The sequence below is a fragment of the Oryctolagus cuniculus genome, chromosome 12 (genome assembly GCF_051225735.1).
Source record: "Oryctolagus cuniculus isolate XC-2025 breed Fujian yellow rabbit chromosome 12, ASM5122573v1, whole genome shotgun sequence".
In the NCBI taxonomy this organism is placed as follows: Eukaryota; Metazoa; Chordata; class Mammalia; order Lagomorpha; family Leporidae; genus Oryctolagus; species Oryctolagus cuniculus.
In genome coordinates this window covers 460203-487881 of record NC_142878.1, presented here as the reverse complement: position 1 = coordinate 487881, position 27679 = coordinate 460203, and the positions used below count along the sequence as shown (strand labels likewise).

General features: G+C 61.4%; 1 protein-coding gene across 8 annotated transcripts in view; it reads right to left on the bottom strand.

Annotated features, from left to right (window-relative positions):
- Positions 1-27679, bottom strand: part of NTRK3 (neurotrophic receptor tyrosine kinase 3) — a 269188-nt gene that overhangs the window by 141752 nt on the left and 99757 nt on the right. For all 8 annotated transcript variants that reach the window (XR_016218621.1, XM_070053298.2, XM_070053296.2 and 5 more), the window contains exon 12: positions 27229-27331. Coding sequence is in view for 7 of the 8 variants with exons in the window: in XM_070053298.2 (XP_069909399.1) it covers positions 27229-27331 (103 nt within the window). In the remaining variant the exon portion in view is untranslated. The remainder of the gene's footprint in view (positions 1-27228; positions 27332-27679) is intronic.

The window sequence follows — 27679 nt, the reverse complement described above, 5'->3', positions numbered from 1 at the left end:
CCAGCACCATGGTGGTCCCCTTGATCTGGCCACTTGGTGTCTGCTCCCGTGAACACTTCAGTCCCTGCGGGCCCCCGTTTCTCACCCTGTGGTGTCTGTGCGGCTGCGGCAGCGCCCGCGTGCCGGAGATGCTGGTTCTGCTGCCGGCTCTGCGGTCGCTGCTCAGGGAGCACCATGGAGCGGCTGCTGGGCTCTCCTGACCCTTCTGATGCACCCCAGGGGCTTCCCTCACCCCCTTCACGCGTGTTCCCTCGGCTTGCGACTGCTTGTTAAGGACTGGCCATGGCCAGGCAGGGGAGCCGAGGGTCATCAAGAAAGCACAGGCAGCCCTAGGAGCCTCTGACCTCGAGACGACCGCAGTGGAGGCGCATGGGTGCAGAGGTTGTGGCGTGGACTCTGGGGCCGCTGTTGTGTGGCACTGGGCTGAGCTGCTGCCTCCAAGTCCAGCCTGGCCTGGGAAGATGCCGGAGCGTGATGCTGCAGCCAGGGGCCGTGCCAGGGGGCATCAGGAGAAAACACGCTCTGGACACGAGCAGCTTTTCTACTCTGTGTCACAGCTGTGAGCGTGGCACGGGCAGGCCCTCCACCAGAGGCCCAGGCAGAGGTCTCGTCTCGTGGCACCGAAAGCCCCTGCTCACAGGCACTTTGCTCCCCTCGGGGAGTTCACTCCAGGGGCTGTGATGGCAAAATAGGGCCAGCGGAAAACAAGGCCTCTGTGGCCTCCAAACACAGACCAAATAGTGCAGGGCAAACCCAAAGAGCCGGGGGACGTCACAGGTAGGGGAGGCACCGGCCTGAGGTCCTGGGGAACACACTCGGTGTGTCTGAGGAGCAGCAAAGTGGCTGCGGTGGGAGGCCCTTGGCTTTCTGGCTGCAACGTGGGGCCCCACGGTGGGCTGGGACAGGGGAGACAGCTGTGCGTGTCCCAAGGGGCCTCCTCTGGCTGCTCAGACTGCCGAGCAGGAGCCTTGGGGGCCACAGGAGGTTATCACCACTGCAGAGCCAGGGGACCGCGGCAGGCACAGGCACGTGTGGGAGTGGTCAGACTCAGGACGTCAGAAGGCAACGCAGAGAACTGAGATCAGACACAGAGCGAATGAGCTGAGTCCAGGACCTCCAGGGTCCGAGCAGGTCCCCCCACCCACTGGCAGCCACAGTGCTGGAGCAGGGGCACGGGGCCGCCTGCCTCCATTTCGGAGACAGCGCGAAGGCAGCAGGTTCCCAGAGGCTTCGGTTACTCTGTCACTCTGACCCTCCAGGGCACCAACAGCCACGGCTCTCGGATTGGGTTAATGGGCTCACAAGGAGCGCAGGCATGAGCATGTGGCCAGGCCATGGGGGTGGATTTGGAGCACGGGGATTCGAGCAAAAGCCCTGAGAGGACTTCACTGTGTTTGCAACCACAGAATTAACACACATTGAAATTTGAAAGCATGGGGTTTGTGTCGACCGCAGGAGCAGGGCAGAATCCCCCATCAGCCCCATCACGAGCAGCAAGCACGGCTCCAGGCTGGTTTTTGCGTCTCCAGCGTTGCTCTGTGCATCTGTCTGAACTTTTACTTGCTGTTGTCAATACAAAACTGAGGTCACGTTGAATGCCCGGACTCACCGTCTGACGTCCGCACCTAACGGTAACAGCCGCCCCGTAACGTACCAGGCTCCTGGGTGTCGTGATCTGAATGAGCCGTGATCACGCTGCCCTTGCAACCCCTCTCCAGCAGCGCTGCAACGCACCCTTGTGCGATCTGACGCCCTCCTCCAGGGAGGAGACACACAAAATGTGGGCCCGCCAAGAAGACATCGTTTCTAAGGCTTTTGAAAACCAGCCGGCGCGGCGGCTCAATAGGCTAATCCTCTGCCTAGCGGCACCGGCACACGGGGTTCTAGGCCCAGTCGGGGCGCCGGATTCTGTCCCAGTTGCCCCTCTTCCAGGCCAGCTCTCTGCTGTGGCCAGGGAGTGCAGTGGAGGATGGCCCAAGTACTTGGGCCTCTGCACCCCATGGGAGACCAGGAAAAGCACCTGGCTCCTGGCTTCGGATCAGCGCGATGCACAGGCCGCAGCATTCTGGCCGCGGCAGCCATTGGAGGGTGAACCAACGGCAAAAAGGAAGACCTTTCTCTCTGTCTCTCTCTCTCTCTCTCACTGTCGACTCTGCCTGTCAAAAAAAAAAAAAAAAAAAAAGAAAGAAAGAAAAAGAAAACCACTGCCCCACAGCCCTCCAGAAAGGCGGCACAGACCCACCTCCCAGGGCACAGCACAGCCCCTCTCCCACATAAACCACCGTGCATGTCGTCGGGAAGGCAGAACCTTCTAATTGACTGAATCCCTGCTCGAGCCGAGCAAATCTCCACTTGCTTGCAGGCGTATCGCTGTTCAGTGCTGAGTTGCCCCTCCCTCTGTTATCCCCTCCACACTGAATGCTGAGGGTCTGTTAGATCCCAACGGCACCTGCTGAGAAAAGGGCCAAGGGCCCAACGCCAGCACAGAGGGCCTGGGCGGTGTGGCTGAGCCCCGCCCCCACCGGGCTCTGCCAGGGGCCCCCAGATTGGTGAGGACCAGGCTGAGACCCAGAACCCGAGAGGCAGCGGCCTGGCCTGGTTTCCAGGTGGGCACCGGGGCGCCTGCATGGTGGGAACTGGGCAAAGGAGGAGCCGGACTCCAGGGGGGCCTGGCAGCAGAGGTCTCACAGTCGAGTCCACACAGCGAGTTCCCTCCCGAGAGGGGACGTGTCGGTGTGCGGCCGCTCTGGGCGGAGACCCCGTGCCTGGCCCGTGGGCCCGAGCCCTGGCCTGAGGGAGGCTGGGACGGATCGGCCACGTGCAGCTCACCTCTGGCCCCGGCTGGCAAAGTGCCGCCGCTCGTGTTGGAAAGAAAACTGCTTTCCAAACGTTGCTGAAGCCTCCTTCCTGCCAAGTGTGCCTGGCCTGGCTCAGGCTCAGGCGTCCGCACGCGGACCCTCGAGCAGAGAGAAAGCCTTGGGGCCTGGATCCAAGGACCAGAGCCCAGGCTCAGGAGGGAGAGGAGGGGGCTGGGCCGGCACAGAGCAGGCCTGGGAACCGTGCAGCCGCCGCCCTGCCCACGCTGCCTGCCTCACCCCCGACTGTGTCCCCAGGAGAACCCACTGGCTAGCCCGACGAGGCCAGCTCCTCTCCCGAGCCCTCACATGCCAAGTCCTCTGAGAGGAGAAGGGGGGTGGGGGGCGAGGGCTCTGGGTGGCAGCCCTCCCTCAGGGCCCCAGATTCTGTTGCCATCAACATGGAGCAGACCGGGCCTCCCTCAGTGTTCACACGGGGCTTCCACAGGGTGGTTCACACAAGGGTCTCCCCAGGTGTTCCACACAGGGCCTTCCAGAATGTTCTACACAGGGCCTCCCGCAGTGTTCACAGGGGGCTTCCAGAGTGTTCCAGACAGGGCCTTCCAGAGTGTTCCAGACAGGGTCTTTCAGAGAGTTCCACACAGGGCCTTCTAGGGTGTTCCACACAGGGCCTCTGTGATGTCCACACAGGGCCTTCTAGAATGTTCCACACAGGGTCTTCCAGAATGTTCCACACAGGGCCTTCCAGAGTGTTCCATACAGGGTCTTCTAGGGTGTTCCACACAGGATCTTCTAGGGTGTTCCACACAGGGTCTTTCAGAGGGTTCCGCACAGAGCCTCCTAAAGTGTTTACAGGGGCCTCTGTGATGTCCATACAGCGTCTTCCACAGTGTTCACACGGGCTTCCAGAGTGTTCCAGACAGGGTCTTCTAGGGTGTTCCACACAGGCCTCCCGCAGTGCCCACACAGGGCCTCCATGATGCCCACGTGGGGCCCCCCGGGTGACTTCTCCGCCCAGAGTGTTCCAAGGCAGAATGACCGCTGACTCCAGGAAACACTGAGGTCTCCCCAAACCTACTGCGCTTTCCTGCTCATCGCTCAAACACGGAGAAGGATAAGAACTCGGGCTGACCTGGAGGCATCTGGAGGGCGCGGGTGGCCAAGGACGGCCCTCCCTCGTCTTACTCTCAGCAGGAGACAGGGCCGTCCACTGCAGCAAGAACGGCACCTGTGAGACCCAACCCCCGCCCTGCGCCTGCCAGAGGCCCCCGCCGCCACCGGACGCTGCCGCTCAGAGCAGCATCTCAGCAGCGGTGGTGTCTCCAGGGACGGTCAGCACAGGGCCAGGATGGGCGAGGGCAGCAGCACCGCCTCTCCCCGACTCCCCGCCCAAGGTCACTTCTGGCCCCACGGGAAGGCACAGCCATGAGAGAAGCAATTCAACGGCCAGCATGCAGGCTCCAGAGTTCAAAGAGTGACCCCAGGGCCTGGCGATCCCTTGACCTCTCGCCTCGTCCCGGGGGGGGGGGGGGGGGAGCGGGCAAGGCTCCCTGGCGGCTCCACAGCCAACTCCGCCCCAGGCCCCGCGGAGCAGAGGCACGGCTGGACAGACACTGCTCTCTGGATCCCGAAGCCCTGTGGCCGGAGGGAAACTCAATCCGTACGCCTCAAATTCACTTCCACTTCACTCATCGTGTGCTGCTCGGTAAGGGCTGTTTCTCGTCCAAGTCCCTTCTCTTAAAACCCCGAGATTTTTGTTGGAAACAGGAAGCCATACTGTGCCAAGAGAAACGTGACTGCAGCCCTCGCGGGGCCCAGCTGGGGTCACAGCCCCTGCTCCCCCGAGACTCGGCTGCGGGAAGGTGCCCACCCCTCCCCCTGCACCTGCAGGACAGATCCACGTGCAGGCTGAGCCCCTCCGGGGTGGACTCGTCCCCTGCTCACAGCCAGGGCCGCGTGCAGTCCCGGAGGCCTGCAGGCTGCAGGAGGCAAGAGTCCAGGCAGGAGCAGTGGCGACACAGTCGCTTCTTTATGGAGGACGTCTCGGCTGCCAACGACCCAGGAACCCGTCGGAGCTCCAGAGTGGGTGCTGGCCAGTGTGCAGGAACGTGATGGTCCTCTCAGGACAGACGGGTGGCCACTGCTGCGGCGACCACCTTGTCTCCTCTGCAGCTGCACAGGCAGGAGGATGCCTCTCAGCCCTGTGGTCTGGCACAGCCAAAGGCTCCCAAGGCCACAGTCCAGGAGGGAGTCCACTTCCCTCAACCTGAGGAGAGGCCTCCACACAGGCCAGCAGCAGGCACACAGAGGGATAGAGTGTGCTCACTTGGCCAGTGGACAGCCACGTGGGCCGGGGGACACTGGACGGGGCCTGAATTTCACGATGTACAAGCCCAACTACTCCCCGGAGAGCGGGAATTCTCACTACGTCAGCTCACAGGGCCAAAGGTAGAAACCGAAAAGCCAGGGTCAAATACAGCAGGAGCCACCCCAGGGCAGCAAAGCAGGTGATGTGACGTGACGTGACGGACGGACACGTGACATACAGCCAGCAGCACGTGGCCAGAAGAGCACGGCAGCCCACGCATCCCGCACCACGTGTGGAGGGCACAGAGCAGGTGCAGCCGTGGCCAAGTCGCGGGAGCTCCGGGGCAGGGCTGCAGTCGATGCCGAAGCCGAGGGTGACCAGCGCAGTGCTGGGCAGAGCTCCATGGAGAGCCGGAGCCACGCCCAGCTCCCAACACGTGGCTCCCGCCGCATCCGCCACTTGCTCACATGCTCCAATCACATGTCCTGAGCCCCCGGGACGTGGCACAGCAGCATGGCCACGTGGGACACGGGGCACGGAGAAGTGCAGGCACCGCACAGCACATTGCACCACAAAGACTCAGCACAGGCACAGGAAGGAACCATTTTAGGTTGGTAACACGCTGAAGCGACAATATCGCGGAGATACCGGGGTAAATCACGTACAGACTTAGAACTAACTTCACCTCCGTTCACTTTGCTAACACAGCTGCTAGAATGTGTACAACGTTCCATGGGACTCGACTCACAGCCATGCTGGACTTGGGGCCCAGACCCGGCTGCACATGGGGACACCTGGGGTTCTCGAAGAGACTCTGACCGGTGATGTCAGGGTCTGCAGGTTGGGCCAGGCTGCATCCCTGACCGGAGGGCCCAGGGGGCTCCACGTCAGCAGGTAGGAGATGCAGCCCCTGCACAGGCTGGAGAGAGGCAGACAGCAGGAACAAGCACACAGGCCCTGCACAGACCAGGCGGAGGCCCGTACAGCTCTGTCCACACACGTGAGGCGTCAGGGAGACGAGGAAGACACCACCGTCTCCCCTCGTCTGGGCAGACTGGGGGCCGAGCACGCCAGAGCCGTCCCTACACCACTGTGGCCGTCAGCGGACACCGCAGGCCCTGGCTCTGGCCCGGCCAGGCCCTTCCCGACTCCACGGTTCGCCAGCAGCCCCTCAACCTGTGCACACCTGAGCAGACCCAGCTCAGACGCCTTTCGCTGCCTCACATTCCAGAGGTCCTGGCTGGGGTTTTTCAGCTTCGTGCAGCTGTGAAAGTGAAACAGGAGCCACACCTCAGTTCACACGTGATCTTTCCCTGGGCCAGCGGAGCAGCCCCACCCTCTCCTGCGATGCAGGCACAGCCCCCAGGGGGTCCTCGGCCCAAGGGCCGCACTGGTGCTAAAGTCCCTTGTGACGGGCGTGGGCTGGGTGTGGGCGATGCGTTTCCAGCTCACACTGGTTTACAGGATGCCGCCCAGGATAAGCCATGGACCCCATGCACCCCATGCACTAGGCGGGAGGTTCTGCAGTGGACACAGCCGGAAACCGGCTGTCACCCACTCCGTCCCCACACTAACCCAGCACGATGGAAAGGTCAGGGTTAACGGCTCACAGCAAGCTCCCAGGAGGCAAAGGGGGCGCCCCAGTGAGTCACAAAAGGCACACACCCCTGAGTGTGGCGGGGGCTCCGCAGGTGAGCACGGTCACAAGCTGCAGGCAGAGGGAGTGGCGGGGTCTTCCTGCTTTCTGGCCTCTGCAGATGGCCCTGGGGCAGCAGGTGGGGGTCACCAGGAGGGGCTACTGTCCAGGTCTCACCTCCTCTGCCAGGGGCAACACCCCAGAAAGAGGTCGTCACTGTCACTCAGCCTCATGAACCCTGGTCCTAGACCCCTGAGAACAACCCAAGGGGGCAGAAGGGAGCTGGATGCAGCCCAGGAGAGAGCCGGGCAGTGCAGGGACTTCCTCCCCAGATCAGTGGGGTCAGGAGAGAGCCGGGCAGTGCAGGGACTTCCTCCCCAGATCAGTGGGGTCAGGAGAGAGCCGGGCAGTGCAGGGACTTCCTCCCCAGATCAGTGGGGTCAGGAGAGAGCCGGGCAGTGCAGGGACTTCCTCCCCAGATCAGTGGGGTCAGGAGAGAGCTGGGCAGTGCAGGGACTTCCTCCCCAGATTAGTTGGGGGGGGGCCAAGCGGCAGGCTGAGAGGCGCCCTCCATCGACCCATGGGGCTGCTCGGAAGGAACCTGGGGCATCAGGCACACCTGGGAGAGGTTCACGGCCAGGATCGCAGTGAGGTCGCAAGGGCACGCCCAGTGGCAAACTTCAGATCAAACACGTGTCTCAGTCGCACAAGCCCTGAGACTCTGGTACATCAGGAAACACCCCGGGCCCCAGTCCCAGCTGTACAGTGGGTACAGGGGGCTGATGTGAGGAGAGCCAGAGCGCACAGGCCAGCGGCAGCCCGGCAGCCCCTACGTGTGGTTATCACAGCCACAGGGCAGGGCGACCACCGAGCGGCACCACAGGCTCCCGCTCCGCCCTGCCGCCGGCAGGAATCAGGAGCCCGGGAACGGCGGCAGCCGAGGGTTCGTGGTGACACGGACTGGGGCGCCAGCGCAGCTAGTGCAGGAGCGTGTGACACCGCCCATGTGCCGGCATGCAGCGTACACATCACACAGCAGAACAGTGCATGGTGCCAAGGCAGAAGCCACGTGACACTGTGGGACACGGCCAGGCTAGGGTGAGCGGGTGGCCCAGCAGCTCAGGCGCCGCTTTGAGACGTCTGGGTCCCACTTCAGAGTACTGGGTGCATGTGACAATGCACTGTCTACTCCAGCTGCCTGCCAATGAGCACCCTAAGTGCTTGGTCCCACCACCCACATGGAGACCTGCACTCAGTTCCTGGCCCAGCCCTGCTGCTGTGGGCATTTGGGGAGTGAACCAGTGCATGGGAGATCTCTGTCTTTCTCTGTGTGTATGTCTTCCAAATAAATAATAATAATAAATAAACTGAAATCCATGGAAGTATGGAAGAGTGAGGAGGCCGTCAGGCCCGGCCCAGGCGGCTGTGGAAGCCGGCAGCCCATGGGACGGGGCTCATGTGCCATGAGGGCATGTGTGCACAAGGCTCCTGTCTCAGAGGCTGCAGCCCAGCGTGGGAGAACACGGGGCTCACCCTGGCTTCCCCAACACTGGCCGAGTAACTCGTGACCGAGTGACAGCTTGGGTGCCTGCCACAGCATACCTGCCTCACTCCTCCCCCAGAAGACTGGACCTCAACATCTGCAAAATAATCTAATAGCCAAGGACCTTAACAGCACCCATGATGGAGCCCAGCCACTCCACTCCTCAAATTCTGGCCCAGGGAAATGATCAATGTGGACACGTGGACACAAGGACACGTTTTAGCAACAGTGGCCATGAGGAACGACTGAGCCAACACTGGGCATTAAGTGCCTCTGGGCACAGCCTGGCCACATCAGACGGCTCAGCCACCGACACGCATGCCATCCACACACACATGAGAAGACAAAGTGGCCTGCAGAACCCCCAGGTCCTGTCAGCCTCAGGGCACCTGGGGTGAATCTGAGAAAGCAGCTCCCCTTGGCGGACTCCCCTGCAGCCTCACCCTGCCCTCGAGCGGAGCACAACGTGGCCCCTGCACGCTGCGGCCAGAGTGGCCCCCATGGCCTGCGTGGACTTGTGCCCCTCCCTGCTTCCCAACCCCACACTCCGCCCATGGCCTCTGAGAGGCTACCGAGCCCTTCCTGTGGCCTGCACCCACGTCAACATCTGGGTCTCTCCCCCACATCCCACCCCAGGCACGCAGCCCTGCAGGCACTGCCGCCTTGAGGCCAGTGCGCTGGTGCCCCCCACAAGGGGGCGCTCTTTCCCAGGCATCTGTGGGATTCCCCCCACCCCGGGCAGATTCACCCTTTCCCCAGCCCCCGGCCAGTGTGCAGGTGTCTGTCCCCGAGGAGTGCGCGTGTTGGAAGCCTGGCGTCTAAGAGGTGGGGTGGGGTGGGCGCTGGTGCAGTGGTTAAGCCACCGCTTGGGATCCATGTATCCCACGTCGGAGTGCCCGGTTCAAGCCCCAGCTCTGCTCCCATTCCAGCTTCCTGCTCCTGCACGTGCTGGCAGGCAGCAGTGTTTTTGGCTGGAGAACTTGGTCCCTACCACCTACATGGGAGACCCGGACTGAACTCCTAGCTCCTGCCCTCAGCCTGGCCCAGCCCTGGCTGCTGTGGGCATGTGAGGGACGAGTCAGCAGATGGGAGAGCTCTGTCTCTTTAAATAAATGTGAGGAGAAGAGGTGTGACCTGGGGGGGGGGGTCATCAGCTCACTGGGGCACTACCCCTGGAAGGGGTGAGTGTGTCCTCTGGGACCCAGTCTCTCCAGCTCCATGTCTGGCCACGGAACCCCCACCCCCTCCCCCTGCGTGAGGCCCTCCCCAGGAACCCCCTGCCAGGCCCTAGCAGAAGCCTGCATGGTGCCCCAGACCCCCAGCCCTGCGAGTGGAGTGAAATGAGCCTCTTTTCTCTGCCAAGGCCCCGCCCCAGGTATCTCATTACAGGAGCAGACTCAGCAGAAACCAGGGCCTCCCCTCTGCCCGCTCCCTGCACTTGGGTCACCGGGGCCGGCCAGGCTTTGTCACTTTGCTCACTGCCTTCTCCCTCATGTGGAAAACAGCTCCTGGTGGAACACGGGTGCTCAGTAAGATCCCAAGGAAGGAACCAGGCAGGCACGGAACAAACGGACCCAGGACAGCAGCTCCCTCGGGGTGGCGGCAAAGCAGGCCACGGCCACTTTCTTCTTGCTCCTTGTGTTTTCTGAAATTTCTACACAGTCCTACGTTACTCTGGCCTCAAGCAGGAAGTGCTTGGTGCTGGTTTCCAGGCCACGTGAACCCCGACCCCTTCGCACTGTGCGAGAGAGCGAGGACCTCCAGACGACACATGCCAAGGGAGACGGCGCCAGCGCCTGCACCACGCGGGGTCACAGGACAGGACAAACCACGCCCACTTTGATCAGCTGAAGCAAAATCTCCGCCGAACCTCCGATTCCTGCAGCCCAGGACCCTGCCCCCTCCACGGCCCTCCCAGCAGTGGACACTGTCCCTGTGCCCATACAGGATAGGGCGGCTGGCCGCCACCACCACCTGCCTGGACAGCACCCACCCCTCCTGCCCGCAGGCCCTGCTCTTAGTGATCACCTGGTCAGCACCCAGCAGGACGCACACTCACTCGGGCACGTGTCGCTCCTGCGCCCCGGAGAGCAGCCGTCAGGGGAGCAGGACGGCTCCACTCCTGCGCAATCCCAGCCTGCAGACTCTACCTGGTGCCCAGAGGACGCGGGGGGACAAACGAGGGAGGGAGGGAGGGAGGGAGGGAGGGAGACCACAGATGAGCATTCTTCCATAAATACCTACAGAATGAAGGGGAGACAGTGAGCTCTGCTCAGAAAGCCCCTAAGGGAATCTCACTTGGCAGCCCCAGTAGAAAACCCGGAATGCAAACCCAGCGTGGCCATTTCTCCTCTGGAAACGATCAGGACAGATGTCCTGAGCCCCTGCTGGGTGCACGATGTCCGCAGTGAATGCCCACTGCCAACGGCTTCCACGACACAGTCACGCTCTCCTCCCCCACCCCTCCCCACTCAAGCGCTCACCCACAGCCACCAAATCCTTCTGCCCAAGGACCGACACCGGCTGCTCCATCCCACCCCCTCCACCCAGGCAGCAAGCCCTGGACCCCAGCCCCAGAAGGCACCAGCAGCGCGGTTTCCAGGACAACCGGGCACAGCCTCCCCTGGCTCTCCCCAAGCCTGGTGCTGGGGGGCTGACTCAGGCAGCTGACAAAGATGCCCCCTCAGAGCACGCAGCCAACACCCAGGTTTAGTTCCTGCACCTGCTCCACGTTCCCTGTAAAAGCCAGGGCTCACAGCAGGGAGTCTGACTGGCCTGGGCCACTGGCCTGGGCTCGGGAAGCGTGGCCAGACCATGCTGGCGCAGGCTTCCTGCCGCAGCTTCACCGTCCTGATGAGAGCAGAGCTGAAGGTGGTCAGACCTCTCATCAAACGCCCGAACAAGGGCTCTGGAACCCTGAATGGGCAAAGGCTACCAGGAATGGCAAACGCCTATCATCTCCACTGTCAACTCCACCCAGCTGGCAACGACTTCTAAGAGCTGCGTGAGAGGCCGACATTTCACACTGAAGTCGAAGTCTGATAGTGCTGCGATCCATCAGCAGTGTGTGCCATGTGCATACAGGCGGGGAGACCCAGCCGATCCATTCGTGATGTTGGCCGTGGATGCAGGTGAGGGAGAACAAACACATCTGACCGCGTCCGTGCACGGGGAGTGGCGGGTGCCTCGAGTCACCTGGCAAGTGTCCCAGAGCTGAGCCATCTCCTCCTTTCTCTTCTCAGAGAAACAAGCAGAACGGGAGTTACTGAGAGCAGCGAGTCGTCCCTGACTTACTGAAAACTGAATCCCCCACAGAACGCATTTTACTGTTGGTCCAGACGAGGCCCAGGGCTGGAGGCTCTGTCCTGCCTCGCCCAGGCGGGGCAACTCCCTGCAGCCCTGCCTGCCTCAGCCTGGGGCCAGCCTCCAGCCCTCCTCCGCAAGGCAGTCAACTGCACCCAAGCAGCCAGGCCTGGGAACACAGCCCCTCGCGGGCCGCGTCACCCTCCGAGGCTTGTTGGGGCTGCGAGAGATCTCAGCAAGGCCCCCCAGGCCACGCAGCCCTCCTTAGCTGCAAGGGGAGGGTGCACACTCACCCCGGAATGCCACATCTCCCTGCAGGGTCCCCTGGCTGCAGGAGCCCCCAAAGAGTCTCCAGTGGCTGCCTCCAGCACCCGCAGGGCAGAACAAGCCCCACCCCGTAAATGCTCGGCTTTCCCAAGGATGGCGCAGGCAGGGCCCAGCACTCCAGGCCGGGAGCACCCAGCTCCGGTGGCACCGCTGAGCGAGGCTGGTGCCCGACCACCTGGCACACCCGGGGCGTACTGGGATGGTGGCAAGGACAGGCTCGGGGTCTCCGCCTTGTAAAGGACGCTCATTGCAGGGTCGCTGGAGAAAACAGCTGCCTGCGGGCGCCATCTCCCAGGCCCCGCTCAGGCAGGCGGTGGCTCCCAGGCCCCCACCCCGCCGGGCGCCGTGGCTCTCTCCAGACAACGGCCCCTGGGCCGGCACGGGCGGTACCTCCTAGCAATGCTGCCGTTCAGCCATGGCGAGAATAACAGGCGCACTCACCTCCTTCCACGTTCTGTCACACTCTGGAACTCGGTGACCCCTCAGTGCACCCCGGCCGGGAGGCCTCTAAAGCAGCAGCTGGGCTGGAAGTGAGATCTTGGCAGAAGTGGGCTGGCCCCACCCACTTCGCACCAGGAGCCAGGGCCGGGCTGCAGCTTGCTTTCCTGGATGGCCCAAGTCCCAGAGCCTCTGGCCTCGACTCTGGGCTGGGAGGTGTCCTCGCGGGGCCTTTACCTCCGCCAGGTGTCCAGGCTCTGCAGCCACTTCCAGCGCAAGCCCCAGGGCAGGTCCAGCTCCAGCCCCTTCCAGACGTCTCTGCATCCCACCCGAGCAATGGAGATCAACACCAGATCAAACTTCAAAGCTCCAACGAATCGACTGAAGTGAGACACCCACTAGAACCCAGCAAGCAGTGCCTGGCTCTCCCAGGTGTGGGGGGCGTGAGGGGCAAGTGTGGCAAGGTCGGTGCCCCTGAGGCCCAAGTGCATGCCGGGAGCCACAAACATCGCCACCGCCCGCTCCCCAGCATAAACCTGTCGGGCCCAGGGCTGACTGGTCCCCACTTCCTCAGGTCTCACCCGAAAGCCCCATCTCCCCCCGTAACGATGGCTTGACTGTAGCTGCCCAGCCTTATTCCCTTTCAGACAAATCATCTCGCCTCCTACCAGGGAATCGTCTTCCCACGGTCGTACACAGCGCACGTGGGAGGAAAATTTCCAGATGTGACCTTGGGTAACCCCTCCCCGGAACACACAAGGGGCCCCAGGCTGTCTTAACCACGCTGCTCCGTGACCAGGCGTAAACTGCAGGGAGAGCCGAGCACATCCCAGCGCAGAATCTCACCCCCACCGCCCCCGAACCTGGTGGCCACGGAGTCTGCTGGCCGGGGAAATCCTCCATGAGCCGCCTGTCGCCTGCTGGCCAGAGTCCGTTCCTGCTGCTCACGTACAGGTTTGCGATGGAGTCACCCTGACTGTCGTGGACAGAAGGGCCTGGGCCGGCCACGCCCCAGCTCAGAAGACCCTGCGCGCCTGAGACTCAGACCCAGAGGCAGAAGGCGCTGAGCCCCCACTCACACCGGCCCACCGGACTCTGCGGGCACTCGGAGCCCCTACTCACACTGTCCCCCTACCTGCACGGGCAGCTGTGGGAGGCGCGCTCCAGCTCCCTGGCTGCCCTGGCCAGCTGCGTCCCTTCTCTGCCTGGAGGCTTCCTCCAGCACCCCAGGCCGGGACCACCACAGGTGTGGTCTGGGAACTAACAACCCGGCGGCAGCCCACAGCCCACGGTGGAAGAGGGGTCGGCAGGCGACTGTCCCAGGCGCTCCACCTTCAGAGGGAAGCCAGTTGGGGTGAGCACCCCAGGTCTGACGGGTCACCCCAGTTGCCCAGGCCACACCTGCATACCTTTCTCTCCCTCCACCCCCACTCTCTTAATGACCTCGCTTCCACAGTCCTTGTCTCAGGGTTGGCTTCAGTGGAACCCACGCTAAAGTGGAAAAGCGGGAAAGAATTTAACAGACCGCCCACCCAGGCAGAGTCTGTGGTGCTCCAGGCTCTTGGCCGAGGGCGGGCTCCTGGCTACGGCATGACTGGTGCCTCCACGGGACAGGCACAGAGGGCCAGAGGCAGAGGCACCACCAGGCAGCCACGCAGGTACTAGGACAGGGCGATTTACAGCTTCATGGGCATCTGTGCCTGCGACACAGAGAACAGGGAATGCTGGCGTTAGCTGCCACGTGCGCTGGGGAGGGCAAGCACTTGTTCACAAAGGAGCATCAGTCGGGTCTGTCCCTCCATCTTGCCAAATTCATGTTGTGACGTCCCCCTCTGCCTCTGACCAAAGGAAACAAAGGCAAACACAGCCCACATCACATCTGAAACGGCAAGGCCAACCTGAGCAGCACCGACCACACCAGCCACGGGACTCCACAGAAGCCCGAGTGCCGAGGAGCCTGGAGCCGAGATCCTGGGGGGCTCGGTAAGAGCTGCAGATGCGGCATCTGCCAAGTCTTCCTTGGGAAAGTGACCCATGCTGGCCGGACTGTGGGTGCTGCCCGCCCCCAGCATTAACGAGGGGGACGTCCTTTACAGGGGATTCCGCACCCGAGCCATGGAGGGGCCGTGGAGGGGCCATGGAGGGGCGGCCCGGCTGAGGGTGCAAACAAGGGAATCGTGACAGCGTGCAGATTCCTTTCTTGGGAGAGGCCCTGGGAGCTGGCCGCCACAGCGAGGTTGGAGTGAGGCCTAGGGAATGTGTTAACAGCTTTATCAACCACCCGGAGAAGACGTGAGAAGGACACTGAACCACAAAGAGAGGGGGCCCAGGGCTAGCGCAGAGGACAGAGAGGGCAGAACCGGGAGGCAGGCGACAGATGGGGCAGTGAGGGTGGAAGGGAGGCATGGGCTCAGCCAGAGGCCACACAGGAGCCAAAAGGAAAATAGCATTGCCCTGTGGAACTCTAAAAATTAAGGCAAAAAAGTTAACTGATGTTTAAGATTTTGTCTTGCTGGGGTTTTTAGTTTGGGGCACCCACTGAAATGATCTGCCCCAGATGAACTCAGGTACCTCACCTTAATCTTGAAAGGTTGGGGGGGGGGGGGCTAAGTGACAGCAAAGACCACAGGGTGCAGGCAGCATTGCCGTGAGTGGCTGCAGGACCACCAAGGAGGCCACGGGAGCCTGAGACTGTGGCTGACAGATTCCAGGCACTGGCAGCCTGTTAGCCCAAAGTGGGTAGCAACCTGGACGGAAATCTGTAATGGAGAAGCAGGCAGAGGGAAACAGCCCAGCCAATGAAATGAACAGGATGAGGTGAGGGGATGGGGGAGGGCAGGTGCCTGCTGGGGTGGCTGTGCCTGCCGAGAGCCAGCAGCAGAGGCGTGCATCACAGATGCTGGTCGTGGGGGAGCTGCCACGGAACGTGGAAGCAAAGCGGGCATGCTTAATTTTGCAGACTGCACTCGTCCCTTAGCTGCCGAGATCTCACTGCAGTCCTTAAGGATTTATGCCGCCAAGGGCAGAGCCCAAGCCACAGACTTCCAGGGTGCTGTGTGGAGGGAGCCGGGCATGGGAGTTGGGGCTGTGCCCAGCCTGGCCCTGCCCGATTGGCTCACTCCTCAGAGAAGCCACTGGCTCGCTCTTGGGGTCTCTGATTCTTTACACCATTTGTCTCTCATCCCTGAACCTTGTTGACCTAAGACTTAGGAGTGTTCATGGGGACAGGAAGTGGGGGGCTTCACACGTGGGGGCAACCCCCCCATGAAATGCAACCCTGTGGAAGGCTGCAGGAGGAGCTGGCACGCAGGCACAGCAGGCTCCGCTGCTGCTTACAACAGTGGCATCCCATAGAATGCTGGCTTGAGTCCCAGCTGCTCCACCTCTGATCCAACTTCCTGCTAATGTGCCTGAGAAGGCAGCAGAAAATGGCCCAGGTACTTAGGGCCCTGCCAGCCACGTGGGACACCTGGATGGAGTTCCGGATCCTAACTTCAACCTGGCCCAAGCTGGTCCAGACCTGGCTGTTGTGGTGGCCATTTGGAATGAGACAGTGCATAGAAGATCTCTCTCTCTCTCTCTCTCTCTCTCTTCCTCTCTCTCTCTCCCATCCTCCCTCCCTCTCTCTCCCTCTCCCTATCTCCCTTTGTGTGCGTGTGTGTCTCCCTGTCACTCTGCCTTCCAAATACCTAAATAAACAAGCAAACAAACAAATCTTAAAATAAAATAAAAAGGCTACAGGATCCGGGAGGGGCACAGAGCTGACGAGGACGGCACGGAGCCGCTCGGTGCTCTGGAAGCTGCTCCCGAGGGCAGCAGCGGGCAGACAAGCTTAACCTGTGAACGGCCCCGTGGACTTCAGGTCCTTCTAGTGACGAGGAAGAAAGGCGTTCAACGTTGAGTCTCGAAGCTCACTCCAGAGCCCTGCCCCCCAAACCCCAGCTCCCAGGCCCAGGCTCGTCCACATTCAGACGTGAGCACCTGTCTGGAAAGAGCGACAGGCGGCAGAGATGAAGAGGAATCGGGCTTTGCTCCGTGGGGCCGTGGTGCTCGCCTGCATGCCTCGTGATGGAGACGCAGAAATGGCTGATCCGCCCCTGCATCTCACGGGTTCCCGTCTGACAGGCCAGGTGCAGCAAAAGCGAGGCAAGAAGGGAGCCAGCAGCCGGGACCCCGGCAGGGAGTCTGACCCCATCGTCTGTGGGTTAAGCAGCCTCAGCTACTGACCAGACTGAAAGCAGGCAGGAGAGACACGCCTCGGAGGGACATAGCAGAGGAGGGCATGAGCCAGGGGCGCCACACGGGGACCCAAGCACAGGGAAGTGCCCACCAGCAGCCTGGGGATCCGCAGCCGGACACCTGCGGCTGTCAGTGTAGAAACGTCTGACCTCAAGGACAGGCTGCAAAGAGCAAGGGGAGGCTGGGCCCACCCACCCAGAACACAAGGTCCATCCGGCTTCAGCCAGCACCTCCCCTGGCCTAGGGGAGAGGTGCTGGGGGAGCAGCAGGCCGTGGTTCTGGGTCTTTCTCACGAGTTGCTGGACAGGAAGCAGGCATCTCTATTCAGTTATACAAAAATACCCTTCCACACAGACTTCTGGAAAGGAGAGAAGAAAGTGGGGTAGCAGGGAACCCACCAACAGCGGCAGAGGGATGCCAGGCTCCACCCAGCACTGCCATCCAGAGCCCCTGACCCCCAAGGCCTGTCTGCATGGCTTAAAGGCCTGCGGCACAAGCACACACCACCCCCCATCACAGCCGATGGGCACCTGACAGGCCTGGGTGTGGCCTTCGCACCTTTGCTGGCAAGATGGAGACCCACAGCCACCCGCTTGCCCGGGACTCGGCGCTGTCTGCACACCAATGCATTTGCTCCCCACCAGAACACTGTGTTGCAGACCCACCCCACTGTACAGATGAGGAACACTGAGGCTGAGGAGGTTAGGCAACAGGAGGTCGCTTTATGATCAACTTAGCCAGACCCACACCCACTTCCTAAATCAGACCCTCAGTGCCACTGTGCAGGTGTCTGACAGGTATGCTGTGTGCGGGTGCATCACAGGTGGGGTGGATGTGGACAGCCATGGACTTTAAACAAGGCTCACCCTCGGCAATGTGAACGGGGCCTTATCCACTCAGCTCAAGAGAGCAGCACAGACTTGCTTCCAGGAAGACGGATTCTGCTTGAAGACCACAACACCAACCCCTGCCTGGGCTTCCAGACTGCTGGCCTGTCCTGCACATGTGGGACCTGCCAGCCCTCACTGTTGCGGGCACCGTGCCTTTAAATAGACATAGACCCATGGGGGGTGGGGTGGGAGAGGGAGGGAGGGAGGGAGGGAGGATACAAATATGATGGATGGATAGGATGACTACAGATATGACAGAAGGAGATAGATAAACTGATATGATGGATGTGGGGGAATGAGAAGGCCATGCCAAGATGGCCACTGGCAAGCGAGCGTCAGTTACTCAGGGATGGCTTTGAATCCCACCTGGCAATGGAGCCTGCCTGGCAACAGGCTGTGATTGGATGGCTTCGGAAACTGCCTGGCAACAGGCTGTGATTGGTTAGGGCATAAACCACCCCTTGACCGGATTGGCTGGTCTTGGCCATATAAGCTGTTTTACCAACTGAAATAAACGAGTCCGCGGGTTGCTTGCCTCAAGCCCACTTTCACCCGATTCCCGGGGTCTGTGTGGTGACTCCGCGCCTCTTGCCCCCACCATGCTCCTCCTCTCAGAAACGAATCCACTGCAACATTGTTGAGAAATCAACTGCAACAGATGGATGGGTGGGTGGATGGATGCATGGATGGGTGGTTGGATGGGTGGGTGGGTGGGTAGATGGATGGATGGGTGGATGGGTGGGTGGGTGGGTGGTTGGATGGGTGGATGGGTGGGTGGGTGGGTGGATGGATGTGTGGGTGGGTGGTTGGATGGATAGGATGACTATAGGTATGATGGATGGAGACAATAGACAGCTATAATGGATGGATGGACAGAATGGATGGACGGATATCCTATCTGGGGTGGGAAAGCAGAATAGAGTGTTTTCCTGACTCGGCAGACATGGGACCACCTGACTCCCATCCTGCCATGAGCTGGAGACAGAAAGACCTCAGATGGTTCAAAGACAGAAACGGCTCGTTCTCCATGTCAAAATCCCATCCGTCCCTGCCGGTCCACGCTCAGCAAGGCTCTGGGGAGGACAGTCTGAGGGGACGCTTATGCTCAAAGGACACGCATCGTCCCCGTGGGAGGGTGAGGGACACAGGACTAGGGAAGTCCCTCACAGCCTCCCTCTCAAAACAGAGCCCCACTTCAACAGGAGACATTAGACTCCATCCCCTTTGGGGCCAAAGTGTGGAACAGGTCCCTAGGTGTGGCCCTGGGCCCTGGCCATGGCAGCATAGTTTGGGCTCTGTTCTACGGGATGCCAGTGGACAACCCACGGATGGACATTCGTCTGCATGTTTTTGTGTGTTCTCGGGCATCACCAGGTCTGTTCAGTTCCCCACCAGTGGACACTGCTCTGCGTGTTCTTGGCCAGCACCAAGTCTGCAGCTGTGTCCGGAGGCTCCAGCACTCTTGCCTTAAGGGACTGCCTCCTCCCCCAACAGCCAGACACCCACTCTGCCGCCGTCGGGAGAGCCAGCCTGGGCAGAGAACAGCACTTTCCAGAATGTCTCAGCTACCAACGGCACTGAGGATGCCTCATGGGAACAGGTCTGGGAGACGCACCAGGGCCACGTTCACCCTAACACCGAGGGCTGCCTGTGGGTGTGTCCAGGAAGACTGCTGCGTGAGCCTCCTTCGGCTCACAGGAGTTGGTTATGGTCTTAAAGTAAAAGATTTGTGGACCAGGGCTGTGGCGTAGCAGATAGAGCCTCAGCCGGCCCACGTAAAAGATTTGTGGACCAGGGCTGTGGGCGTAGCAGTAAAGCCTCGGCCCACGTAAAAGATTTGTGGACCAGGGCTGTGGCGTAGCAGGTAAAGCCATGGCCCACGTAAAAGATTTGTGGACCAGGGCTGTGGAGTAGCAGGTAAAACCACAGCCCACAGCCCCAGTGTCCCAGATAAACGTAGGTTCCCGCCCAGCTGCTCCACTTCGGATCCGGCTCCCTGCTGCGGCCCAAGTGCTTGGGCCCCTGCGGCCATGTGGGAGACACGGAAGAAACTCCTGGCTCCTGGCTTCAACCTAGCCATTGCCATTCTCTGGGGAGTGAACCAGCAGGTGGCAGTTTCTATCTCTCTGTCTCTCCCACCCTCTGTAACTCTTTAGAGTAAATAAATCTTTTTAAAGAAAATCAAGGACATTTCTCAACTTCCTGCTGAAGTCCCTTCTCCTTCTAAAGAAGACGTGCGTTTTTAAATATGACCTTGGTCTCCAACTGCAGCCAGAGACCACATCTCCCTGACGGCTGACCCTGTCCCTTGTTGTGTGCCCAGGATTAAGGTCACAGCTACTGCCTCCCACCATGTCTTCTTCACACAGCTTGACTCCCAGTGAGTCACACTCGGCAGCCTCAGGCCAAGGCCACTTCCCAGCTGTTGGCACTGAGGTTCAGCTGCTTCAAACTGCGTGTGCACACGTGTGTGCATTGCGTGTGCCGCATACCAGTGTCTGCTGCCCACTCAGGCTTTCTGCAGCCCAAGCATCTCCACGTGGGGTCTTCCCTCGGCTGACACTGGGCAGACAGCAGAGAGGGCAGCGTCCCTAAACACCCGGCCAGCACCGACAAGGACAGGGAGAACGGAGGGGATGCATCCTCCACACGAGGGCTAAGGGGCCAGGACGCAGGGGCGAGCCCTTGCTCGGCCTCTGCCGGTCTCGTTAGGGCTGAGCCTGGTGGAACTTCCCGGCCTTTGTCCCCCTCGGTGGCGAGCCCTGAAATTCTCCAGTCCTGGTGCTCTCCCCAGACCAGCGTCTCGAGAGACTTCAGCCAAAGGCAGGCTGTGCAAGGGCTGACTCCTGAGACTTCATCTTCAAACAGCTGGGAAGGATCACCATGAGCCACCTGGACCACGGGGCTCTCAGAGGGAGGAGGCGCCCAGAGGGAGGAGGCACAGCCAGTGGGCCGGCGGACATGCCCTAGTTGGGGTCCTGCTGAGTCCAGGCGGTGGCTGCGCTGCTCATGGGGGCCCAGGCTCTGCTGTCTGTGTGCAACACCACAGCAGCATCCACTCAGGGTATGGGGGTACCTGAGGGGGGCCGCTGGCCTTGCCACTGCTGTCCTGAAGTCACAGAAGGCCAGGATTGGGAAAGACCTCCAGGACAAGGGGCCCAGCTGCTGGCCACTGTCAGTCGGGGAACAGGGGGTCAGTGAGCGGTGTCTGTCAATCACCCCCCCCCACTAAGTTGTAGAGGCAACAAGTCCATCCACCAGGGCCTCAGACCAAGGCCCCTGGGCCAAAACTGCCTGGCACCTGTGACTGCAAACAGAGCCCATACAGTCACACGCCTGCCCTCCACACTGTCAGCAACACCGAGTACCGGCAGCCGTGGCCAGCAAGGTCTAAGATATTCACCGTCTGGCCTTGCTGGTCTACACCAGAGCTTCTCGGCATTAGTGAGCACCAGAAGCACCGAGTGTGCCTGTGAGGAAGCTGACTCCCCAGCTCCCACTACCCCAGCCTCGGGCTCCGGAGATCGGGCCCGGGAGCTGCAGTTCAATCAGGCCTCTGCGGCAGGAGCCTAGGACACTCTAGGAGGCCCCCGGTCTGTGCAGTCAGCAATCCCACGTGAGCCCAGCGCCACAGCCAGACTCTGGGATGGGAGTGACAGGGTCCTGGATTCCGGGGGCAGGGACAGGAGCTCCGCCAGGCTCACGGACATCAGGTCTGCCGCGTGTTGTTTCCCAGATGCAGCACAGAAAATGGGGAAGACAAGCATGTCTGCCATCCCGAGGCCAAGGCCAAGGCCACAGCCATCTCCACTCCGACTGCAGCACCCTCCCGCCCAGGTGCCCCAGCTGAGCTTATCAACGTGGCTTCTCTGTCTCACAGCAGAGAATGAGAGCAGAAAAGCTGCTCACCGTCTTCCTACTTGAACTAAATGTTTCCACATGTCACTAAACATTGCCCCAAAATTCCATCCTCGGCAACAGCCGTACACACAGACTCAGCAGATCTCTGCATGCTGATATGAAGTAAGCCAAGAAGGACCGTTGCAGAAACAGCGGGGCGGAAAAGAGGGTGTCATGGGACCCACCCGCCAGCATGCGAGAACGGGCTGCCTCTGGGAAGGGAGGCAGGACCCCCACCCCGGCAGCCCGGGCAGCAGCAGGTCAGGACGACTGCACGCGAGCCACTTCTCACCCCCCAAGCTGTGAAAAATCCACTTCATCCCTAGCCACTTGGGGAGGGGGCAGCCGCGGACCAGGCCACTGTGCCAGAAGCCAGCATCCACACCGGAGGACCTGGTCCAAGTCCTGGCTGCTCTGCTTCCGACTCAGCGTCCAGCTAAGGCACCTGGGAGGCAGCTGACGATGGCCCAGTCCATGCCACCTGTATGGGAGACCCAGCTGGAATCCTGGGCTCCTGGCTTTGGCCTGGTTCATTGGGGAATGAACCAGTAGATGGAAAACCTGTGTCTCTGCCCCTCCTTGTCTGTCATTCTGCTTTTCAAATAATCAGGGCCTGACACTGTGGTTCAGCAGGTTAAACCTTCAGCTGTGATGACGGCATCCGATATGGGCGCCGGTTCGAGTCCTGGTTGCTTCCCTTCCGATCCAGCTCCCATATAATGTGCCTGGGAAAGCAATGGAAGGTGGCCCAAGTGCTCAGGCCCCTGCTATCCATGTGGGAGACCTGGATGGAGTACAAGGCTCCTGGCTCCAGTCTGGCCCAGCCCCTGTGGTTACTGCCATTTGGGAAGTGAACCAGTGGATGAAAGATCTTTCTCTGTCCCTTCCTCTCTCTCTTTTGGCCTTTCAAGTAAATCAGGAAATATTTTTTTAAAAGGATAGCAATGAGCCGGTGCCACGGCTCAACAGGCTAATCCTCCACCTAGTGGCGCCGGCACACCGGGTTCTAGTCCCGGTCGGGGCGCCGGATTCTGTCCTGGTTGCCTCTCTTCCAGGCCAGCTCTCTGCTGTGGCCTGGGAGTGCAGTGGAGGATGGCCCAAGTGCTTGGGCCCTGCACCCCATGGGAGACCAGAAGCGCCTGGCTCCTGGCTTCGGATCAGCGCGGTGCGCCAGCCGCAGCACGCCAGCCGTGGCGGCCATTGGAGGGTGAACCAACGGCAAAGGAAGACCTTTCTCTCTCTCTCTCACTGTCCACTCTGCCTGTCAAAAAATAAATAAAAATAAAAATAAAATAAAAGGATAACAATGGTCACTTTTATTGCCTGCATTGTGGTGCACCCCACATGTGAACCGTAAGAACTGAACCAGCTCTTCACTCTCATAGCTCAGTGCTCCTGAACTCCACAGGTTCGCTGGCCAAGTCACCGCCCAGCCGCCTGTGCCTGTGGCCTCGGGAGACTCGGCAGGGGCGTCGTGGGCGACCTGGACTTTCCCAGCAGGCAGGAGGCGGCTCTCCAGGAGCCCTGCCCCTGCGGCTCAGCAGCAGCAAGCGGTGACCTTGTCCCAAGCATAGCACCCTGGGTCTAAGAGGGGTCAGTAACCCCCAGTCCCAGGGCCTGGACTGCACTGAGGGAACAGCACTGCAGGCACCTGCCAGGCCCCACCACCCGCACACCCACCGTTCCACGCACACGAGCGGCTGCACAAAGCCACAGGCAGCAGCTCCTAAACCCCTTCCTGCTTCACACCTGTCCCAGACCTCCCAGCCCCGTGCACCCCGCGTGGCCGGGAAGGCGGGGCCGGGGGCTTGGGCGGCATCACTGCCCATCCCTGGGTTTCATCTCCTCGTCAATACAACGATGGCACAGGCCCAGGAAGCCCAGGCACTGCGGCCACCAAAACTCATCGCCCTGCCTGCCCTGTGACAGCAAGAGGGAGCCAAGAAGCGCGAGGCTGGGTCTGGGTTTTGGGTCAGAGACACCTGATCCTGCAACATTTAGCTACTCGCCAGGTGCTCAGGAGGTAGAGAGGTCAAAGCACTGGCTCCACGGCCGCAGGAGACCCACAGCCAGCTTCCTCCCCCCTGGACAAGAGCCATGCACACGCTCTGTGAAAAGCACAGGGCACCTCGTGGCCGTGCACACGCCAGCACCTGTTCCCAGGTGCCGCTGATGCCACACCCAGTGAAGCAGGCAGGTGTATCTCAGGTGTTCACGGAAGGGCAGCCAGGAGGGAAGCAGGGGGTCACTTGTGTTGTCTGGAAACCGGGCTGCCAGGCAGGGTCTCCAGACCCCTGCCTAACCACCATGGCACTGCCTTTCAGGCCACAGCTTCTTCATTCTGAACACAGGTGCAGGGCCCAGCCGCATCGCTGACCTGGCTTTCCGATGCCTTTTGTCAAGACGAACTCCGCATAAACCCTAAACCACCTCCTTGCAGGCTACAAGACTTCTACATATTTCTGTGTCTCCGGTACCCACCTCCCAGCCCCCCCAGCCTTCAGAGAGGGAAGGCACGGCACAGTGGGGCGGGGTTCCCAGCAGCCTCGACGCCCTCTGGCCCCGGCTTCACCAAGAGCAGAGGGAACTTGCCCTGTGCCCCAGCACCACTTCAGACCTCTGTGACACCAAGAGATGAGCCACATCCCAACACAGCCCCTGCCAAGCCAGCAACTGGGTCAGCAAGACGGCAGCCCAGGAAGCAAAGCAGAGTCTGAGATGACGCATTCCCAGCTGCTTCCCGTCAGTGCTGGCCGACGCATCCATCACCCGTACAGCAGTGTCCGGAAGAACCCGCACCCACCCACACAGGGGCCCCTGACGACCGCGAAACGAGCGCGACGGGGCTACTTGGGAGTAAGCAGTTAAGAGCTGAACCTGTTCGGGATGTGCACAGGTGGACCGCGTGTCTGCACACGGCAGGCGCAGGACTTGGCACGTGCTCGGCACACACAGGTGGAGGTGCAGGTGCACGGATTGTAGGCCTGGCCACTGGTACCAGATTGCCCCACGGTGGAGGCAGCTGCTAATTGGGCAATCAGTGGGTACCGGTGTGTCAGGGAGAGCACCACAGGAGGGCAGAGACACAGACGGGGGGAGGGGGGATGGTGCCGGCAGGACAGGCAGAGGCGCGGTGTAAGCAGAACCACGGGGCAGAGAGCTGAGCACTACAAGGGCTGTGTGGGGCAAACTGGGGCACGATGCGGTCTTAGGACAGCAGATAGTAAACAAGGCCACCGCAGAGGCTGCCACACACACAGATCTGCCACTTCGGTGCAAGGGGGAAGAGCTAGGAAGGTACAGGCAACAGCAGCCATCCCACAGGCCAGGAGCCCAGACACGGCCCTGAGACGTCACTCACCTCACCTCCTGGGCCCTCGAGGCCCTGTCTGACACACAGCCCGCTCCAGTCCAGGTGCCCAAGCAAGTCTGCCCTAAGTCACCAACTCCTGCCCCCTCTTTAGTCTGCCCACGGCTCATTTGTCTGAATACTTCAGATGATTCCAGAACACCTCGGTCTGCCTCACTGTGACGCGTCAGGTCCAGCAAGACAGAACAGAGGCTCCTGGGAAGTCTGGCGGCCAGCACCCCTCTCTGCCCTTCTCCCTGGCTGGCTGCTTCCTCCCAGGGTCTAACTGCAACAACAGAGGGCCACCGGTCTGGGGACGTCGCCCTTGCTCCCTCCTCCAGGCCCTGAGCCCGTCAGGGACCCGACAGACAGCACTTCCTGCATGCAAATTCCACCTGCCCAGCTCCCAGGGTCTCGGCAGGAAGCAGAGGCCTGACTGCTCCTCAAGCCTTTCAGGGCCCCTCCCTCCCCACCTGCACCACAGCCCAGAGCCTGCCCTGAAAGCCAAGTTTCAGCCCTGGAGCTGGCCCCCAGGCCCCCAGGCCATTTGGCTCCACCCAAGGACCAGGGCAGGAGGATGCTGACCCCTGGTGACCCTGCTCCTGCCAGTACCCAACCCCAGCCTCAGCGGCAAGCCACACCCCACTCCCCACCCCGCCACCATGGGCTCCAGGGCCCTGCCATGGAAGCCACGTTGCTCTTGGCACCTGTTCTGGGTGCTGTGCTGAGATGCTCCAGAACTGGGGTTCACCCGCAGATACCAGCACACACAGAGACAGGTGCAGACGAGGGAGGCAAAACTCCCACAGGCCACAGTGAGGAGGAGCCCAGCACCCACAGTAAGGAGGAGCCCAGCACCCACAGTGAGGAGGAGCCCAGCACCCACAGTGAGGAAGAACCCAGCACCCACAGTGAGGAGGAGCCCAGCACCCACAGTGAGGAAGAACCCAGCACCCACAGTGAGGAGGAGCCCAGCACCCACAGTGAGGAGGAGCCCAGCACCCACAGTGAGGAAGAACCCAGCACCCACAGTGAGGAGGAGCCCAGCACCCACAGTGAGGAGGAGCCCACCACCCACAGTGAGGAGGAACCCACTACCCGCAGTGAGGAGGAACCCACCACCCGCAGTGAGGAGGAGCCCACCACCCACAGTGAGGAGGAACCCACAACCCACAGAAAGGAGGAGCCCACCACCAACAGTGAGGAGGAGCCCAGCACCCACAGTGAGGAGGAGCCCACCACCCACAGAGAGCAGTGAGGAGGAGCCCAGCACCCACAGTGAGGAGGAACCCACCACCCACAGTGAGGAGGAGCCCAGCACCCACAGTGAGGAGGAGCCCACCACCCACAGTGAGGAGGAGCCCAGCACCCACAGTGAGGAGGAGCCCACCACCCGCAGTGAGGAGGAACCCACCACCCGCAGTGAGGAGGAGCCCACCACCCACAGTGAGGAGGAGCCCACCACCCACAGTGAGGAGGAGCCCACCACCCACAGTGAGGAGGAACCCACCACCAACAGTGAGGAGGAGCCCAGCACCCGCAGTGAGGAAGAACCCAGCACCCGCAGAGAGCAGTGAGAAGGAGCCCACCACCCACAAGAAGGAACCCACCACCCACAGTGAGGAGGAGCCCAGCACCCGCAGTGAGGAGGAGCCCAGCACCCGCAGTGAGGAGGAGCCCACCACCCACAGTGAGGAGGAACCCACCACCCACAGTGAGGAGGAACCCACCACCCACAGTGAGGAGGAACCCACCACCCGCAGTGAGGAGGAGCCCACCACCCGCAGTGAGGAGGAGCCCACCACCCACAGTGAGGAGGAACCCACCACCCGCAGTGAGGAGGAGCCCAGCACCCGCAGTGAGGAGGAGCCCACCACCCACAGTGAGGAGGAACCCACCACCCACAGTGAGGAAGAGCCCACCACCCACAGTGAGGAGGAGCCCACCACCCACAGTGAGGAGGAGCCCAGCACCCAGAGAGAGCAGTGAGGAGGAACCCACCACCAACAGAGAGCAGTGAGGAGGAGCCCACCACCCACAGTGAGGAGGAGCCCACCACCCGCAGTGAGGAGGAGCCCATCACCCACAAGAGGGAACCCACCACCCACAGTGAGGAGGAGCCCATCACCCACAGTGAGGAGGAGTGCACCACCCACAGTGAAGAGGAACCCACCACCCACAGTGAGGAGGAACCCACCACCCACAGTGAGGAGGAACCCACCACCCGCAGTGAGGAGGAACCCACAACCCACAGAAAGGAGGAGCCCACCACCCACAGTGGCCCCCCCAGCCCCACTTCCTTCCCCATCATCCACACTGCCCAATGATCAGCATCTGACCACATGGGCCACAGACCCAGCTACCAAGATCGGGGTGCAGGCAGGAGCTGCAGCAGGGCCACCAGGACCCTCGGGTGAGAGGGCCAACCTGGAGCCAGGTCCTCCCCACGGCGGCCTTGGCCATGAAAACCCCACCTCACCTTTCATTCCAAACTTGGACCTCCGCCCGTACTTGTTGATCATGACAAAGAGAACGACCAGCAGGACGCAGGCAAAGGCAGCCAGTCCCACAGCGATGGACACCTGCCGGGAGCCAAGGGGACAGTCAGGGACAGTCACTGAGCCCAAGTGCCACAGAAGCAGTGTGTGTGCCCCATGGCAGGGTCTGGCCTAGCTCTGCCACTGAGCACCGTCCCCAGGAGAAGCCATGTGGAGACCCAAGAACACGCGAAACAAACCCTGGAAGAGGACGTCACCCACACTGGCCAGAAAGCGCCACGGCGTGCCCCCTGCCCCTCCCACCAGGGCTGTCCCAAAGTCCAGGGCAGCCTCGGAACTGTTTCAATTTCCCAGCAAGTTCTGCACTCCACTTCAACACCCAGGCCCCTCAGCCCCTTCCAGGAGGAGCTTAGAGACCTGGGCCCCAGAAGA